The sequence below is a fragment of the Hermetia illucens genome, chromosome 7 (genome assembly GCF_905115235.1).
Source record: "Hermetia illucens chromosome 7, iHerIll2.2.curated.20191125, whole genome shotgun sequence".
NCBI classification, from domain to species: Eukaryota; Metazoa; Arthropoda; class Insecta; order Diptera; family Stratiomyidae; genus Hermetia; species Hermetia illucens.
Window position 1 is genome coordinate 9,634,652 of NC_051855.1, and position 19,851 is coordinate 9,654,502.

At 44.4% G+C, this 19,851-nt stretch overlaps 2 protein-coding genes across 2 annotated transcripts; one reads left to right on the plus strand and one right to left on the minus strand.

Annotated features, from left to right (window-relative positions):
• The first annotated feature begins 376 nt into the window (after window positions 1-376).
• LOC119660982 (cell division cycle protein 123 homolog) lies at window positions 377-1,844 on the plus strand. Its single transcript, XM_038070067.1, has 3 exons — window positions 377-1,211; window positions 1,266-1,396; window positions 1,523-1,844. The coding sequence occupies exons 1-3, from the start codon at window positions 440-442 to the stop codon at window positions 1,700-1,702; spliced, it is 1,083 nt and encodes a 360-aa protein (XP_037925995.1). The 5' UTR covers window positions 377-439; the 3' UTR covers window positions 1,703-1,844.
• A 1,669-nt stretch (window positions 1,845-3,513) lies between these two features.
• LOC119660909 (SAM50-like protein CG7639) lies at window positions 3,514-14,974 on the minus strand. The gene is made up of 8 exons (XM_038069856.1): window positions 14,735-14,974; window positions 14,412-14,489; window positions 7,659-7,780; window positions 7,277-7,597; window positions 7,003-7,108; window positions 6,506-6,940; window positions 6,204-6,330; window positions 3,514-3,771 (listed from the first exon to the last, which is right to left on the minus strand). The coding sequence occupies exons 1-8, from the start codon at window positions 14,753-14,755 to the stop codon at window positions 3,620-3,622; spliced, it is 1,362 nt and encodes a 453-aa protein (XP_037925784.1). The 5' UTR covers window positions 14,756-14,974; the 3' UTR covers window positions 3,514-3,619.
• Window positions 14,975-19,851: the final 4,877 nt, after the last annotated feature.

A 19,851-nucleotide genomic window follows, 5' to 3' on the forward strand; every position in this document is an offset into this window, starting at 1 on the left:
TTCGAGGATTTAGACGTTAATTTCTCGTTTAGTACTTGGAACTAAATGAAACATTCGATTTGTTCACAATAAATTTTAGTGATGACTTTATTTTTGGTTGCAATATTAACAAATCTGTAATCATCTTACCTAATTGGAATTTCGAAAGCGAATATATCAGAGACTTTTCTGCAAATTTTGATTGATTTCCATTCATGACTTTCCTTTAGCCATGATAGTTCCAGAGATACAAGATGTTCATTAAATTTCAGTACACATTATATCGGTCCAAGTGACGTCATGAGCAATTTGACGTTTCGATTTACGAAATCGAAATTAGGTTGTCTAGTCTGTGGGCACGTATTGAAGGTCAGGTTTTGACAGCGAGCATCTGTCAGCTTGACAGTTCGTGACTATTTTATTTGCGAAGGAGAAGGTTAACTTTAGTCCGGAGGTCATCATGAACCAACCGGTGCCAGCGGATGTATTGCAGCCGAACAAATTAGCAGAGGTATTAGAGCAACTCGACGAGTGTTCGTTTCCCCATTGGTTCGAGGATTTTGAGAAGATCGCGATACGCGGCGTTTCCGTTGAAATTCCCGAAAACGCGCTCGAATATTTACGTGATGAGATTGTTGTGTTGCCGAAAGAATGTTACCCTTCAGAAAACAGCGTAGATAACAGAAACAAAGTGATTGACTTAACGACATTGGATGCGCTTGACGCGGACGACAAGTCGGAAGAAGATGAAATACGCCAACCAGAATATCCAGAGTTCAGCAAGCGAATCACCAAGGCCATTGCCCAGTTAAAAGGTGGAGTCGCTTTCCTTAAAACAAACTGGCACTGTCCAAAGGATGCATTCTGGATCACGGCTGGGCAAACGTTGCAAGTGAAAGACATCACAGATGTGTACCAGCTCCTGAAAGCATCCAGTATCGTCAAGCAAGACCTGAACCGCCACGGCTTGCCTGACAGGATCGTGGATGTGCCAGATTCGCAGTTGATCCACAAAACTACCGATAAGCACTTCATTGTCCTCAAGGAGTGGCATGAGATCCATCCGGGGACTGAATTCCGCTGTTTTGTGCGTCGAAGAAGTCTCATTGCGATTTCTCCGCGGGACTGGCCGGCATATCACGAGGATATTGTCCAACAGAAACGCGACATCTGCATGGATATCCGCTCAATATTTAGGGAGCGCATTAAAGAGCAGTTTCCGCTGGACAGTTGTAAGTTTGAAAATAATTTAGGAGTTGTATTGTCTATTTACGCTCCTTTTACAGTTGTTTTTGATGTTGTCCGTGTTGCGAAAGATGTTGTCTTGTTGGTGGATTTCTCCCCGTTTAACGAACTGACCACGGACCCGCTTGCTTTCGACTGGATCGAGCTAAATGACGAGCGGATGTTCCTCGAGGTGAATATACAGTTCAATATTTTAACGGACTCCCGCACAATTTCTTTTCTTGTCATTCATAAATTTCTAATTTCCATTTCTCACTCGCCCTTTGGGCATTCTTTCGTGTTTCGTTATATTTTCCAGAATGATGATCCGGAATTTCGATATCTACCTAATGATTGTGGCATACAACCGTCCAAACGTAACAACTACGGAATCCCCATCGACATAATTGACATGTTCAATGGGAACAGTGTTGATATCGGAAACTTCCTGCGCGATGGTCGCCATAGTGATATGTGCTCCCCAGATGCTCTTTTATGAAAGACAGGAACTAAGTTAAACTGCATAATTACTTTCACAAGTCTAAGCGATATCTACAGTTTCTCGAATTACATTTAAGGACTAGTTTACTTTAAGGGCATGGACAATTCTGAAATAAATTTCCACTATTTGCGTTGAAAACTCGTGTCTATTCTTATTATTTGACCAAAATTGTTTCCTGGCCATGGCAGCGACTGTATGCCAAACTCGTCTTTCCAAGATGTTACCTGTGAATAAGGACCGTATTGAGAATAAAACAGATAAAAGAATGGACGCGGTAAAAATGTCGTTTACTTACAGTCCGAGCTCTATGACACGGAGCCGAGTCGTCCCGAAACAATACTTCATCAAAGTGCTCATGTAGGGCTTGTACCGTCTAAACAACGCAATCTTCGATAACTTTTTTGTACTTTCCTGCGTTGGCAGCATCGTTTAGAAACGAAAAACTACCAATTCCTTTGGATGTTATGCATCCCCAAATCATTAGTGTGGGGGAATGGCCTGCAGTTCGGGCACCACACTGGGCGTCAAATGTCTCTCCTTTCCTTCTTTGCACTGGGGACGGACTGTTGTGTGTGAGGATTCCAGCAAATTGAATTTCGACTCATCAGAGAGCACAAATCGTCTCCAATCGTGCATAGTCCAGTCACGTCGTTCCAATGTCCAAGTCAGCCTTTTTTAGAACTTAGTCTTCGTTAAAAATGGCTTTTTTGCTGGTCTTCGACCTCTGGGTCCTAATTCATTCAACCGTTGCTGCGCCGTTTTCATACTAACTGACACATTTTCTCCTTCCAGCAATTCAGTATATAATTGAGGAGCAGTTGCAAATCTATCCCGCAAGGATGCTTTCTGTTATGACCGCCATCTTTACCGAAGCCAAGAATGCGGGAGCAACGTAGATTAGCCCTTATAAGGAGATGCTCCCAAAAAAAACCTAAAAGGGGAACATTCCAGGTAGGCCAGGGGAAGGCAGAAGTCAGGAAGCCCGTCATTAGCTATTCTAGTGCCGTCACGGGCATTCGAGCGGGAGATGATCGAAGACCTTGTTATCAGGCAGATGTGCACAGCTCCATCTCTGTACAGGAAGCGCACGTTCCATGAGAAAACGCGCAAATCGTTATTCCGTTGTCGTTGCTGGGTTCGTCGTTTTGGAATCCATTCTACCCGAGGCTCCTTTTGCGGCTTCGTAACTTTGATTTTCCGTATAGGGTAGGCGGTCAGCCCTATCCAACCCCCAACCTGAAGGACCAGTTTGTACATTTTGTCTCGTTTTTAGGCGCGGGAGACTTGCCTTCATCCTTCTCCGTTTGCCAGCGATCACCATGTGAAGGTGGAGATAGGGTTTGGTAGTAGGACTGTTGGTGTTGTTTTAGCAGGCGTTTCCCAGGTTTTATGCTCCATCGTCGGTACCAATCCACGTTTCGCCCTAATAATTCGGATAATAAGGGGACTAAGATACCAGAAAAGGGACACATAATGAAAGTCTTTTTTTGAAAAAACAAAAAATATATTTTTCTATTTGACAAAACAGAAACTAGAACTAAGTTTACATTATTTCGAGTTGTTTATCAGCCAAGCATAAACAAAACTATGCAAGCTATATGTATCCTTACATATAAACGTACAAAACAAAAGCAATTAAAGATTTACAATTGAATGACAAGGAATTAAAAGTTCAACTTCTTTCCAACTGCCATGCCAAAAATGCATGGAAATATAACTTGCGCATTGTAATTAAATGTAAAATAAGTACCATTCTATGGACAACATTTGTAATAACAAAGAAGCAGCACAATGAAACCATAAAGAGATAAAGCAAAAGAATTTTTTTTACACAAGTGTTACAACGAATTTGAATTTTTCGGAAAGATATCCGAAATGCAGTTCAGGTAAATGTGTCGAAATCTTTCTTTCCTTTCAGAGGAATTCATATCCAATGCCAAATTGAAAGCCAGGATGTGTCCGGTCACCAGCTTGTTTGAGTAGCGGGAAGCAGTAGTTGAATTCAATACGTGCACGTTCAGCTAAACGTATCGCGAGTCCCAAACCGGCGGCTGAACGCATTTTATCTGAATATTCAATAACAAAAAAAAAAAATACGAAGTTAGTGTCTATTACTCGTCCTAAATATTCCAAACGTTTTTAAATCACCAATAAAAATTAGGAGTATGGATACGCTCTTTTTGCTTTGAATAGACTTCTAGCTTATACAAATCGGACACAAACCTTCCTGAGTCCTAGTTTTTCGGTCAGAATGCGATGAAGTAAATTTTTTTATATGCCCAACTTTACTGGACTTCTAACTGAAGTAATGCTCGTTATGATACTAGGATGACCTTAAGTGGGTTTCCAGTCAAGCCAAAGATCGTTACAGAGCGCATTTTGAGCCTTAGGCACCATATAGTGGCAGCCTAGTCATTCTTTTCGGCAATGAATGATGACTTTCTAGCTCCGTACTCCCCGCTTTCGCATTAAATATCAAAACTAATACCAGCTTTGGAAAGTACTAATAAAGGCCTGTCACTTGATACCCCACAGGAGGAGGACAGGACTCACAAATCTTCGACAATGCCAAAGATAAAACTGAAGAAGATCAATTAAAGCCAAAAGTGAAAGACCATTCCAAAAGGAATAATCCTTCTTCCGTCTTTGTGATCGATGTATCAACGAAGGTCTCAAGTCGAAAAATTACTCCAGTATTATCCACCCTGTCGCCCTGTCTATTTTTCCAAGTGTTGGCTGATTATAAGAGCGTTCATTGTCGCTTCGCGATAATGGTATCATATGCCATGAGCTAATCCGAAATGATCGATATGAGATTGCATCGATTGTGGAAAAATTTCGGCCAAGGCGTATGAACATATAATTTGCGCTGACAAAAATCAATATACCAAGATTCGTCTAGATATCGAAGTTATGGGAAACGACCAAAAGGCCGGCTGAAGCAACGATGTTGATTTGAGAGATCAGGCCTTTGGCCGAGCAAAATGGCAAACCGACCCCGCTTCTTAAAGGCGCAAAGGTTAAACAAGAAGAATACGATCGGGACTCATGCAGAACAGAGCTCTGAGCCCCCCCCCCTTCCCCGCCTTCTTGCAAAAATAGTTGAGTTATCCGAATTTATCAAGGACAAGCGCAACGTGCACAAGCCGTAAAGAATACGGTGAGAGCTATAAGAACGCTCTAAAACAAATCATAGGAGGAAGAACAAAATTCCAAGGACAAGTCAAAATCTGCTGCCCTAACAGTCTCACATTAATCGTTTTATTATATATCCTGCGACCAAACTAGCGTGCGGGAAAAGGAGATGGATCGTTTAGAAAAAGTACGTACGGTAGAAAGCAAGTCTTTCAAAAGCGAGCTCCGGCAACCGAAGATTTCTCGTCCAAAAGAGCGAAATTGGTGGATGGACCATAGTCATAAACAATAAAAAGGCAAAAAAGGGTTCAAAGATGAGCGTTCCCCTAGAGACAATTGTGACCATAAGAGTCACATCACACATTTCCTCCTCCAAGTACCTTTCAGCAAAAGTCATTCTGACCATTTTATGCTCTTCTATAAGAGACGGCTGTCTCCAAAATTCACGCCTTTTCCTAGCATAGACTTTCCGAACTGGATCATCTTCACCTATACGGATGAGATGACGCGCCCACTGCAACCGATTGAACCGGATTTTATCCACAACCGGCCATCATATCGCTCATAGATTTCTTCGTTATGTAGGCTATGGAATCGTCCATCCTCATGTAGGGGGCCAAAAATTATTCGGAGAATTTTTCTCTCGACCGCGGCAAGAGTTCGCACTTTATCTTGCTAAGAAACCTAAGTCACTGAGGAATATATGAGGACTGGCAAAGTCATTGTCTTGTATAGTAACAGCTTTCGAGCGAAACAGTTTTGTAAGTGAAATAGGCTCTTTTGGCTGCCAACAATCGTGTGAAGATTTCTTCGTTGTAGCTGTTACCGCTTGTGATTTTCGATACCAAATAGGAAAAATTATCTACGGTCTCAAAGTGGTAGATTTCTACCTTTATTGTTCTCATGCAACCAATGCCATTTGGTGTTCTCGCTTGTCGTCATTAATGTGTAACCCCAAAATATGGCGCCGCCCGCTCGCTATCGATGGAGACAGTTTGTACATCTCTTTGTTCTTACCATGATGTCCCTATCGTCAGCATAGCCCAATAGTTGGGCGGATTTGAAGAGAATGGTGACTCTCGCACTTACACCAGTATCACGGATTACATTTTCCAAGGCCAACTTAAAAAAAAGACATGATAAGGCATCTTCTTGCATTTGAACCAATGCCGATGTTGAATGGTCTCGTGAGTGATCCTGCTCCTTTTAGCTCACTTCGCTCATTGGTCAGGGTCAGCCTATTCAACGGCTTGGTCGGGTACAATTTTACCCTGGCGATACTATCATAAGCGGCTTTGAAGTTGCTCCAAACGTGTTCACTTTTTCTTAAATGCATTAAGATAACAAAAATCATTGCACTTACCTGAACTAAATGAGTTACAATTTCCGAAATTGTAAAAAAGATGCGTTTTGAAGTTGTTGCTAAACCGTCCCAAATACCTGTTGAACGGCAAAGGAGCCCATAAATGTATACCGGTTGCCCAGTAAGACTGGAAAAATAAAGCATAAAATTGGCTAGATACTGTATTGAGTACTTAATTTCTAGTGAAAAAGACTGTGAAATAACAATCTTTAGGGACGAAGGAGATTATACTAAAAGACCTCAGTAAGTAATCACAGCATTTCATCTACCACAGCCACGCTTGAGAAATATATTCTACTCACATGAGCTCCCATAGCGTAACCATCCGTATGTGGGCCAACACCACCAAATTTGAATCCTCTCAATGTTAATGGTCCTCCCAGCGTATATAAGCTTCCAATAGGCGGTTCAGGATTGTTCTTATTTACACTTTGCAGATAACCCACACGTGATGTCAACTGAGCTGAAATACCAGCGAAGAGCGTCGCACTTATTTCGGTATGAATGTTAGTCATCATATACGAAATATTGCCGCCTAGACCACTATACTCATTCGTTAACTTTACATAAAAGCCGCGGGTTGGAAAAACATTACTGTCACGCTGGTCATGCGAGACAACATAACGTAGAAGTGACGCCATTCGGGGTCCACAGTGTTCCCGCACGAAGAATGGTGACTGTTTGCCTAGCGTTGATACTTCGCGGAAAGCCATTTCGTATTGGAGGGAATGCGCAATCTAGGATAGGTTTGTATAAGGTCAATGATATGATTGGTTAATTAAAAAATGGAAGGACCTACTGAAAATGGCAGCAAGAATGTGAATTCTCCTAAAAGACCAACATTGCTCGTTTTGTAGGCACTAACTGGCATCAGTGTTGCATGGCGGAATAGTCCAAGAGCGATTCTAATTATGAAGAAACCAAAAAGTGGCATTAAAATATCATTTCTTATATTCGACAAGAATTGATAGGTCAGAAAAAGGTCATAAAATACAAAGCTCAGTACAAGCCTGCAGATAATCCTAGTACTTAAAAACATTTTGACGGCTGCCTAACGATAGATCTTAACTTACTCAGGCTTATAGTCACCAAGTTCCCTATGAAAAAATGGCTTGGATAATTTCAACATTACGTCTGATGTTTTACTGTTACTATAGCTTCCTTGCAGACTAAGACGTTCACCGCGTCCCCATATGTTCGGTGTAGCTAGTTCGACAGTGAAGGAACCTTCATTTTGACCAACCTCTGTGCCAACGGAACCTAAAAGCCTTGGGAATTCCGTGCCGCTGAAAGTTACATCGTAGCCATTCGGTGTAGCATCCGGACCGCGACTTACATCAATAAGAACGTGTATATCCTTATAAATGCCTAAGTCGATAAGATGATTTCGTGCCCTGTAAAATTTAGATGCAGATGCTTGGAAGTCAGAAAGACCAATTTTCAGTTTTCACTTACTTGTTACACTCGATCAGTACATCTTGAAATGTGTGGGCCTTGAAAAGGCCTTGTGCTACACGTCTTACATAATCGTCACGTGTTCGATCTAAGCCGGAAACGTGAATCTGATCGACCCGTGCCTGAAAAAAAAACCATAGAAGCGTTGAGGAAGCAGGGTATGGATCGAAGATTTAATAATTATTATTCAAATTAATATAATCCCATTTTCTCGACTTTTTTGACAGCTTAGTGAATCACCATCATCATCAGCGGCACAACAACCGATACCCAGTCTAAGTCTGCCTTAATAAGAAACTCCAGACATCCATGGCGACCTTAATGGTCATGTGGGTGAAAAGGCAAACGGTAACAGGTGCCATGGAAGAAAGGAGTGCGGAGCGCGCAATGAGGGTGGCGAGCGTATGATCGATTTTGCGGACACCCATGACCTTGTACTTATGAAGACATGGTTCATCAAACGATTGTCTCATCTTCCAACATTTTATAGTGGGAACAGTAAAACGCAAATCGACTATGTTCTCATAAAACGCCAACATTTTACCACTGTCACTGATTGCAAAGTCGTTCCCTATGAGACCACGCAGCTCAACATCGGCCGTTGATTGCCGTCCTGCGAATTAAGCCACCGTCGTCGTCGAAATCATCCAAGTAGACCGGCTCAATTGGACAGGAGCTGGGTAAGGACCATAAAACCATTTGGAACCATTTACAGAAAGTTGAATTCCATAAAAAAGCTGAATGTTTAGATGCCACACGAGTTGACGCAAAAAAAATCTCTTGGACCGAATCAACGCCTGCGTTGCACTGCTGAAACGGAATGAATTCGACCCATTTTTTAAGCGGATGGTGACTGGTGGTCAAAAGTGGATCACGTACGAAAATCTCAAGCGAAAAAGATCGTGGTCGAAGCGTGGCGAGCCGGCCTAAACCATCGTCAAGCCCGGATTGACGACCAGGAAGATTTCGCTTTGTTTGGTGGGATTGGAACTGAGTCATCCACTATGAGCTGCTCAACTATGGCCAGATCCTCAATTCGGTCCTCAACTGCGAGCAACTCGACCATTTAAAGCAGGCGATTGACCAGAAGCGGCCAGGATTGGTCAATAGGAATGATGTTCTGTTCCACCAGGACAACGCTCGGCCTCACACATCTTTGATGACCCGCTAGAAGCTCGAATGGGATGTCCTATCGCAACCACAATATAGTCCGGACCTGGCACCAAGTGATTACCATCTCTTCCGGTCCATGCAAAACCCGTCTTGGTGCTACTAAGTTCGCCTCAAAAGAGGCTTGCGAAAACTGGCTGAGCTTTTTGCAAATAAGGAGGGGGAGAGGGGTTATAAGAGGGGGATAATGGAGTTGCCTTCTAAATGGCAACAACAACATAACAAAATCAATCACAAATACGACATCACTTTTTGCCCAACCCAATATAATACAGAAGTCACTATATATTATTTTATTCAGCTTACCTTCGTGAACCATAACTTTTAATGGGTGTGTGTGTGATCTGATGCCTAATGCGTCCATAGGCGGGGCATTCACATAGGAAATGCTCCGTGGATTCCGCTTCCTCATTACAGGAGGGACACGTATCATCTTCGGTAATTCCTATTCTGAACATATGCCCAGCTAGTGAATTATGGCCTGTCAGAATGCCCACAATACACCTGCAGGTCCTCCTGCTTTTCGACAGGATAAACTTTGCGGTACGTATGTTGGGTTTGGTGTGTCGAGCAGCATTTAGGCTCTGCCACCTGTCGTTATGGGAAACTTGTTCCCAGTTTTTGAAAACAGATTTAGCCAATGCTACTGATACCCCAATTGCTGGCTCCGGTCTCGGCTTAGGGGAGATTGACCCCTCTTTCACTAAAGCGTCCGAGATTTCATTTCCCTCTATGCCACAGTGACCAGGTACCCAGAGTAGTTCCACCGTATTGAATCTAGACATAGAGTTCAAACGGTTTCTGCATTCCTGAACGATTTTCGAGGTGATCAAAGGACTGCTCAATGCCCTCAGTGCAGCTTGACTGTCACTGCAGATTGCGATGCGCTTGCCCTTCCACCGCTCGTCAATCACCCAGTTTGCTACCCTTAGGATCGCATAAACTTTGGCTTGAAAAACCGTTGCATATTGTCCCAAAGGAAAAGCCCACCTCTCGTTTTTATTCGAGAGGTAGACTCCGGCCCCAGAAACCTCTTCTGTTTGAGCCATCGTTGTAGAAGACTTCCGTATATCCCGCCACGCATTCCTTTGGGTCTTCCCAGTCCTCTCTACGCTTCAGAGTAACTACATATCTTCTACCAAACAGATGTATGGGGACACGAGAATCGGAAGGTATTGTAAGAAGAGATTCGAGCAAAGTTCGCTAAAAACATATCTTATCGCTGCAACACTTGCAATAAACAGTCCTCGACCTTGGCCGCCATTCACCGCGCCGTTGAGACTTCTGCTTTGGTACCGAAGTCAAATGGGTTCCCTCTACCGGCGGCTTCTACTGTATCTACTGTACCTCCAGCTGTGTCTACATCTCCTTCTGCCAAGGACGACCATACCAAGCCCCCCGATTCAGCCCAATCACTGAATTCCGCCGAAAACGTGAACCGCAACACTGGTGCAGTGCCAAAAATGCAGCGATCGACGTCGTCATCTGCATGTTCCCGACGGCTCAGGAATCCGTTAGACGAGACTGTGACTTCCGAAAAGGCGCTTTCTACTGTGCATAACAATGTAGCCTCAACATCATCTCAGGAGTCTATGCACCAGGCCTCCCATTCTGTATTGAATTCGCCTGCAATGCCCTCCTACATCAAGGTTGCTTCCACTGGCTCTACACCCCTAATCCAGCGGCCCCCATGCGACGAGTTACGGTCCACCGAGCCTCCGATCCTGTCTCGCTCCATCGCGCCTACGAGGGGACAATATCCGGAGCCTCCTCAGCAAGTTTTGAATCGGAACACAGCCGCCCCACTTTCTGACATCGTTCCAGCCGCCAACGAAGCTCCGCTTCCCGCTACCGCCATATATCCTGGCACTTCAACCATCCATACCAGTGGCCCCAAGTTAAAGGTGGCGTCCCCACCTAAACAGCTCTTCATCTCCAGGCTAGCGTTCACAACGTCTACGGACGATGTTCTGGAGTATATAAGGAGCAAAGTTGGTTTAATCTCTCCTCTGTCCTGCATTAAACTCACAAAAGACGACAACACCGACCGGGTCATTGCATCTTTCAAGGTTACTTACCCACACGAAGTTGATGTCCTCGGCAACCCTTCTTTCTGGCCTGAAGGTGTATTCAGAAAGCCGTATAAGCGCCCCAATTCGCGGGTAAATTTCAGGGCAACCCGCCTGCCTTGCCGAGCTATATAACTGGATCCATGTTCACTGTCCGTCTGTTTTATCAGAACGTCAGGGGTTTAAGAACCAAGCTGGGGGCCTTCAATTTATCCGCGCTGGCTCAGCAACACCATGCCATCTGTATCTCCGAAACCTGGCTAGACGATGTCATATTATACTCCGAGCTCCCCGAAGGGTACTCCATTTTCCGTTGTGACAGGGACCGGGATGCTTCTCGTAAGTCCACTGGCGGTGGAGTCCTAATTGCTATAAAAGATTCACTCCCCGCTGAACTGGTCTTCTCCTCCTCTGGCTTTCCTTTTGATTGTGTTGCTCTTCGTTTCTCCCCGCCCAACTTCCTCCCGTTCATTGTTTGTTGTGTTTACGTCCCCTGTGCTAGCCCTTCTCACCTGTATGAAGAATTGTTTGACAGTTTGTCTGAACTCCTTACCGTCAGATTCCCTTCCCTCCCTTTCTTCCTTTGTGGAGATTTCAACCTCCCCATGCTCAACTGGTCTAATCATTCTAGTCTTCTAATTCCTTCCAACAACCTCTCCCATTCTTCCCTCCCACTTTCTTCCTTTATGTATACTTGCTCTACCCTGAATTTCAACACCACCAAAAACTCCTTGGGCCGCACTCTCGATCTCTTCCTTTCCAACCTCCCCGAGCGCCACCTCTCTTTATTTCCTGGCACATCCCCGTATGTAAAAACCGATGCTCACCATCCCGCGGTTGAATTTGAAGCGGAGCTCCCTCGTTCAAAACCCAAAACCAAGCGTAAACCCACTAAGTTCAACTTCCGCAAAGCCAATTTTGACGGTCTGAACTCAGCTTTAGCGTCTTTCAACTGGGTTCATATATTAAGTAATTCATCGTGTGATCAAGCTCTTAACACCTTCTACAATATCCTCTCTGATCTCCTCTCCTGTTATGTCCCTTCTTCCCCTCCCTGCCTACGTTCTTACCCAACTTGGTTCACAACGGAACTTCATATTAACATTCGCTTGAAACATACACTGAGGAAGAAGTTTCGGGCTTCTAAAAATGACGCCGACCTTGCTCACTTTAAAGCTATACGATGTACTGTGAAGTCAATGGTCAGAAAGGCGCGTAAAAGGTACCTATTGAGCGTCGAAGCCGCCCTTGCCCGCGGTAACTTAAAACCCTTTTGGTCTCACGCTCGCAACTCTCGTAATCCAACTCAATCTGTCCCTTCTTCTATCAGCTTCGCTGACTCCACTGCCAACTCCCGACAACAATCCTGCGACCTTCTCTGCACCTACTTCTCTTCAGTGTTTTCTCCCTCGAGCCCTTCACCCTCTACACCTTTCATAACTACAGACTCCTCCGAATCACTAGCCATTCCTCTCCTTACGCCTTCCTTGGTTGAGTTCCTCATTGGTAACCTTGACTTCAATGTCGGACCTGGCCCGGATGGGCTTTCTAATCTCTTCCTCCTTAACTGTAGAAAACACATTTCCCTCCCCCTGTGTATAATCTACAACAAAAGTCTAGACGAATGCTACTTTCCTCGTCTCTGGAAAGAGGCCCTTATCATTCCTATACTCAAGAGCGGAGACCCTTCCCTTGCTGTGAACTACCGCCCCATTTCCCTTCTCTCCTCTTGCTCCAAAATCCTAGAAAGATACGTCAACGACTGGTTGACCGCGCACTTCGGTCACCTCATTGTCAAAGAGCAGCACGGTTTCGTGAAACATAGATCAACGGCTTCAAATCTTCTGGTCTTTACCACCTTTGTTGCTAAACGCTTGAATTCACGACAGGAGGTACATGCTGTTTATACTGATTTCTCCAAAGCCTTTGACACCGTTGACCATAACATTCTCCTCTCTAAACTTTCTTCGCTAGACTTCCCTCCCTCAATCATCTCCTGGCTTTCCTCCTATCTCTCATACCGTTCCTGCAAAGTTTCTTTTCATGGTCACTCATCTCGTTCCTTCTCTCCTTCCTCTGGTGTTTCCCAAGGCTTTATACTTGGCCCGCTACTCTTCCTGTTTTTTATCAATGACCTCGCCTCCATCCTCACCTGCCCGCATTTGCTTTACGCAGACGACCTTAAATTGTTTGCCTCTGTTTCGTCTCCATGCTCTCTTACAACCCAACCTTGATAATTTAGCCCGTTGGTGTTCGGTCAACAAGGTCAACACTGAATGTCAACAAATGCCACTGGATGCGCTATTCCCTGAAACCCTCCCCATCATCCTTTTCCTATTCTCTCAGTGGTCAACCCCTTTCACTACTGACCTGGGTGTAATATTCGACGATAAACTTCGTTTCAATTCCCACTTCGTTGACATCATCAATAAAGCTTCCAAAATGTCTGGTTTTATCCTACGTTCCTCGTCTGACTTTACCTCAATCCAGACTTCCTTAACACTCTTCAATTTCCTTGTCAAAAACATCTTTGAATATTGCTGTGTAGTCTGGTCCCCCTACCGCATCCGTGACGGCCGCGCTCTTGAAGCTGTACAACGCAAATTCACCCGGACCCTCTTTTACAAAAAGAACCTTCCACGGGTTGATTATCCGTCACGACTCCGCACCCTCAATCTCCCCTCCCTACAGCAACGCCGTATCTTCCTCGATATGTGTACTCTTTTCAAACTCTGCAATGGTCTGATGGACTGCTCCGCCAACTCGGATATTACTCTCCGTATCGCCTCGTCTCATGACACACGTAATGCGGACATTTTTGATGTGCCCTTCGCCGAGCTCGAGATTTACTTTCTCTCCGATCCCGAGGTTTTGCCGGTCCTACAATGCCCTACAGCTTGGTTCCTTTGACTCTATGTCCTTCTCTAGCTTTAAGCGCAAAATATGCCATTTACTTGCTCCTCCCTCTGAGGACAATATGTAATAAGAAATTTGCTTTCTGTGTATTGTCCTCATTAAATAAATAAGAACTGGATTCAGTCCTCCCAGTAACTCTTCCAATGCTCTGTGCCCCCCACATCCGTTGTTTTCCCATAGATCTAATCGAATTAGCTTATGAGCTGCTCTCATTGCAGTGCTTTGAATAAATATATCCAGGGGCTGCAAATTGAGTAGTGCATTCAGAGCTGCGCCGGATGTCGTGCTCATGGCACCAGTGATACCCAGACAAAAAGTTCTTTGCAGTGCGTCTAGTTTAAGGTGAAAACCTTTTGAGAGGTAGACTCCGGCTCCAGAAACCTCTTCTGTTTTTAATGGGTCAATATCTGTCTAATATATGAACTTATTTGGAGCTACAGAAACGCGAGGTTAAAACCCCATACTAGGCTAAGGGTTCCAAATCGAGAAGGGTTTGATCTGTACCTTACGAAGGGGATTTAATCGTCCAAAAGTTTGTCGGCACTACTTATGATTTACGCTAACTGGGAAATAAAATGATGAAGACTCCTTCACTTACCGGACAGACAGACAAATCTAATTCACGCCTGGTACGTCGGCTGCTGCGAGCTGGTGCCTCTGGTTGGCGTAGAACTTCCTACAAAACAAAAACAAACCGTCAACTTTCGTTGCGACCCCGAAACACAACAGCCGAAATTCACTTCGCGCGTTATTCTGTCCGATTTCATCACGTCACTGGCCAATTACGCAAACACTTTTGAACCACGATCAATAGATCTTGAATGAAATCCTTCGAGCTAAGAGCGCGGCGACGTCCGCTATTACTATTCGTACAAGGAGCCTTCCGGTTAACGCCAATCGAGATTCACTTTGATCCCTTACCTTTGATTCTTTGCCGCCCATCGTTATACTTGCACATTGACAACAATCGATTATTCGCTCCGCACAAAAATACTAAATAGCAAACCGTCTAATTAATTAACAACAATTTTTCACATTCTTATTTCGTCCAGAAAGTTGGACAATCAGGACGATTCCGACGCACCAACAGCGCGATTTTCCCGAAAGTCAGTCACACATGACACTCCGTTGACACATGATCATGGCACATCCAATATTATATTTGACAAACTGGCTGCGTTCAATGACGTTCGCGAGCCTCCCTGAGTAAACGGATGGCGGTCGTCGCGTTTGACAGTTTGAAGGCTTTACGAACGTTTAACTGTTTTTTTGAACAATTTCAGGACTTTATCTTTAATATACTTATCTATAGGTTGTAATCTTAGATCGCTACGTATGTCTAGATTTCTTATATAATGCGGGACATACTATGTATAACAGCGGTGAAAGCGGCGATCCTTGGGGTACTCCTGCCTCTATTCTTTTTTCTGTTGATTGGTGCCCCTCCAGTGCCACCCTAAAACTTCGATCTGCAATAAAGGATTGGATTAGTCTTATCAGTGAATCAGATATTTTAAATTTCTTTAGTTTGGCTACGAGCCCTGCGTGCCAGACTTTATCGAAAGCTTTCGATATATCGAACATTATTAGTCCGGTCGATTTCCGCTTGTTTAATTCACTGCGAATGTGCTGGACTACTCTGGCCAGTTGAAGCTCGCATGAATGCTCTCGTTGGAGTCCGTATTGTTCCTCTGGGATGATGTTGTGCTCGTTGAGTTGATCCTGCAGTCTGCTCCGTATTATCCTTTCTGCAATTTTTCCAATTGTTGGAAGTAGGCTGATGGGTCTCCAGTTCTGTGGAAAGGTTGGGTTCTTTCCCGCTTTCGGCAGAAGGATGATGATGGACTTTTTCCACGCTTTTGGATATGTTATGAGACGGAGTACTGCATTTATTACTGCGGTGATGTTATTCGGTGCGTTCTTGATGCACTCGTTTGTAAGCATATCCCATCCTGGGGCTTTTTTGCTGCTTAGTCCATGGATGATGGTTTGAACTTCCACCTGGTCTGTTTGCAGTTCCCAGTCTTCTCTTTGTGTTGAGTCATCTTGTGTCTCTGTTTCTGACTCGTACTCTTCTTCAGATTCATCCTCCGATGCGGTGTTCTCCCTGAACTGGAGTTCGAGTGAGTCCGCGCCTTTCCCTCTTTATAGAATTCAAGGCCATTGGGACCATGAATTGTAGGCATTTGCCTTCTCGAGCCTCTTTTAAAATATTTGCTGAACCGCCAGAAGTTGTTGTTTCCCGGCTCTAAGTTTTGGATGAAGTATTCCCACTGTTCTTTCCTGAATCGATCAATGTCATCTCTGATGACGTTAGTGAGCCGATTCGCTTCTCTTTTCAGATTGGGATCTCCTGTTATTCTTCCTCTTTTTCTGATGCGATTTCTCTCCCTTATTCTTTCTTTAATATTTCTTGGGACCCGGTAGTATTGTTGGTCGTTTACTTCTGTCTCCGTTGAGCTCTCCTGCTTGGCTGAAGTTAGTTGGGCGGTTAGGTTTTGAATCTCTGTCTCTACCTGCCCCGATGTTTCTAGTTTTGAGGTTGTGGTGTATTGTCTTAGAATGTGGCGGTAGGTGTCCCAGTTGGTGCTTTTTATCATTTTCGGCGGATTTTTAATATATATGTTGTATATTGAAAATAGCACCGGTTTGTGGTCCGACGAGAGTTCATCCAACATGTTGATTGTTATGTGATTGTTGTAATTCTTTGTAAGAGCCACATCGATTATGGTGCCGGTCGTGCTGCGTCCATAATATGTTGGTTCCTCTGGTGCGTGAATAGTTGCTCCGTTTCCGTTTAGGAAAGTGAGCAGTTCTCTCCCCGTTTTGGTGTTTCGGGTTGCTCCCCAGTCTCGATGACGCACGTTCAGATCCCCGGCGAGAAAAGTCGGTTTGTCCTCGTTGAGTAGCAGTTGAAGGTCCTCTGCTGATGGTGGACGGTAGATATAATTTTAACATCAGCTGGTCCTGTCCTTGCCTCGATGACTGTAGCTTCCATCCCAGTGATGAGTGGTGTTTTCAGGCGGTGATGCTCGATGCTTCTCTTAATGAGGACTGCGGTTCCTCCTCCACGGCCAGTAAGTGGGTCGTTTCTATATATTTCGTAGTTGGGTACTTTAAGTGGGTCTGTTGATTTGAGTAACGTTTCCTGGATGAGTAGTATGTCTTCTTCTGCCTCGTAAAGGAATTCTTTCAATTCTCCCATTTTTCCTTTTACTGAATTTGCGTTCCATGAGATAATGTTAAGCTTAATGCTTACCATGGTGGTTCTTAGTTGGATTGCCTAGAGGGATCTGCGAGCTAAACAGGTTTTGAATCATTTTGGTCATTATTGACTCCATCATGTTTTGGATCTGTGCTTGCATGCTGCTCAGCACTTGATCCATTTGTACGGGCTTCGGGTTCGCTGAGGAAGAGGGAGTTTTCGGTGCTGTTGGAGTTTTTCCTGTCGGTTTGTTGATTGGTTGTGTTACCTGTGATACCTGTGGAGAAGAGTTAGATTTCGCCATCTGGGCGAAGGTTTTCTTAATATTTTTAGGATTTTTTGGACATCCGCCGTAGCTGGCTGGATGATCCCCTTTGCAGTTGGTGCAGGTTTCCTTCTGCTCCTGCTTCCTCTCGCATTTTGAAAAGTGATGCGATCCCTCGCATTTAACGCAACGTGACTTTTCCGGTGACTTCACTACTGCTTTTTTAAAAATGGGCGGAAGAGTTTATACCGGTTCCGATGGCGGCAGAGGTGGAAAGTCCACATCTTCCTCCTCCTCGGTGGCGGTGTTACCCGTGTTGTCGGTGGACAACTCCTGTTCCGATGAGGAGTTACTTTCAGAGTCCGACACTTGTGGACTCTCGATACGCAAACGCTTGCCGTTTTCTTTCTTCTCCCGGTTTTGCAGGTCTAGTGACTCCTGCAAGCTTTTGATGAGGGCTGTCAGACCCTCGTTCTGCTTCCGCTGCTCCTCTATCTCAATTTTTGCAGCGGCTAGCTGTTTGTTAATTTCATCCAGAAAAGGATGCCCATTTGGGGCGACCAGCCCCTCACTGGCTTTAAAGTATAAAGCACATCAGGGAAAGTCTCGCTCAATCAGGAGCATTCTCATTTCATTTTTTCATACTCGGTATTTGCCATCCAGCCAAAGGGTTGCCTTGTAGGTATTTCCTGGCTGATCCGACGAATACAAGGATCCCCACTTGGAACGACCTGCCCGTCACTGACTTTGGAGTACAAAGTACATCAGGGAAAGTCTCGCTCAATCAGGAGCATTCTCATTTCACACTCTCACGCTACTCCTTATCTACTTTCTTACCTCTGTTTGATCTTCAATTAAGAGGTCGGAGGACATCGAGCTGCCTTAAGTGAAATGTAGCTGCACCTCCATATTGGACGCTCATACTATATCCAAATGAGAGGGGCAGCTGCTCCCATACGAGAAGTTTCAGCCATCTATATGCACATCTGGTAGTAATATGGAAAACCAGATACGCATTAAAGACTGCTAGATCAGCCTTACGGCAGATATTGATAGCAGCAAATGATAGGATGAGCTTATAGCCAGAACACAACAGAAACGTGCTTGCCGACGACAAGGACCCGGTACCGATAGGAGCGGGACCATGTAATAGAGTAACAGTTGTTGGAGTTTCGTGGATATCTCAGAAGGAGAATACGTAATAAGAGAATGGTCACAGGCGGATAGTCGCGGGTCAAGCTAGCTTGCAATGTAGAATGCAAGTTGTCGCAAAGCGACACTTCCTGTTTACGTGAAAGCAATCCTGAGAAAAAGAACCGTCGAGACAACGGGAAAGGAATCCTTTTCGACGAAAAAAAAATAAGACCGAGAGTCTTAAATTACCGTTATTATTCTTTTCTATACGCTCATTTTTATTTCATACACCAAAACAAATTAGAAGAGAAAATAAGCAGCAAAGTTGAACACCTGTAATTGTTAATCTACTCTGCTGGTATCAATAATCGTGGTCAGTGGAATAAAAACAAGTTTCATATATAACGTCTCCCTCTGTCAACTTCCCAACAAACTGTTCGCTGCTGGAGATGAGGTATTAAGCCAATTGAAGACTGATTTAAGGTCGGTTATGCTTTTGCAAGATTTATAACCGGATATCATAATCATTATCAAGGGCGCAACAACCGGTATCCTGTCTAGGCCTGCGTTAATGAGGAACTCCAGACATCCCGGTTTTGTGCCGAGGTCCACCAATTCGATATCCCTAAGAGCTGTCTGGCGTCCTGACCAACGCCATCGCTCCATCTTAGGCAGGGTCTGCCTCGTCTTCTTTTTCTACCATAGATATTACCCTTATAGACTTTCCGGACTGGACCATCCTCATCCATACGAATTAAGTGACCCGCCCACCGTAACCTATTGAGTCGGATTTTATCCACAACCGGACGGTCATGGTATCGGTCATAGATTTCGTCATTGTTTAGGCTACGGAATCGTCGCTGTCTGGCGTCCTGATCTACGCCATCGCTCCATCTTAACCGATACGCAGAATATAAATAGATGGCAATTTAGATTGATTATTAATTCTGGAACTACTGGCGTAGTTACCCTCATAGCCAAAAGTAGTTTCATGTATTCAATTGTCCACGGCCAAAAACGTCTCAATCTTACCAATCCATTGGGAAGTCCTATTGACGTGTCAAACTCAGCTGATCCGTCTTTGGGTATATCTCGCTCATGCTCAAGGGCATATCAATTTGAAATCTCGAATTGATATCTTATTTTGAAGGGGGTGGGGGAGTGCAGTAGCTGTATCCTATCTAACTGTGGTAACGACCCATCTCTTCGTGGGTAGAAGTGTCAATTTGACAGTGCTCTTGCCAAGGTTTGAATGAAAAGTAGTTCCGGCCGAGGGGAAATCGTATTTTTGATTTCGGAGGATCTCAGCTGCAAATTTCCTGCTGAAATTATTTGGGTTTGCTTAAAGCATTTTGAACATGTCATGACAGTTAAACGGTCGCTATGTCATCAGCCCCGCATAATTTGAAACTACGCATCAAACGCTCTGAAGCA

Bases quoted from the DNA above. Each gene is read 5' to 3' on its own strand.
- LOC119660909 (XM_038069856.1), bottom strand. From the start codon at position 14,755: ATGGGCGGCAAAGAATCAAAG. The intron at 7,109-7,276 runs GTAAGTTAAGAT...CTTCATAATTAG, and splicing joins CTTGGTGACTATAAGCCTGA to AATCGCTCTTGGACTATTCC. The intron at 6,331-6,505 runs GTGAGTAGAATA...TTATTTTTCCAG, and splicing joins GTTACGCTATGGGAGCTCAT to TCTTACTGGGCAACCGGTAT.
- LOC119660982 (XM_038070067.1), top strand. From the start codon at position 440: ATGAACCAACCGGTGCCAGCGGATGTATTGCAGCCGAACAAATTAGCA. The intron at 1,212-1,265 runs GTAAGTTTGAAA...CTCCTTTTACAG, and splicing joins GCAGTTTCCGCTGGACAGTT to TTGTTTTTGATGTTGTCCGT. The intron at 1,397-1,522 runs GTGAATATACAG...TATATTTTCCAG, and splicing joins ACGAGCGGATGTTCCTCGAG to AATGATGATCCGGAATTTCG.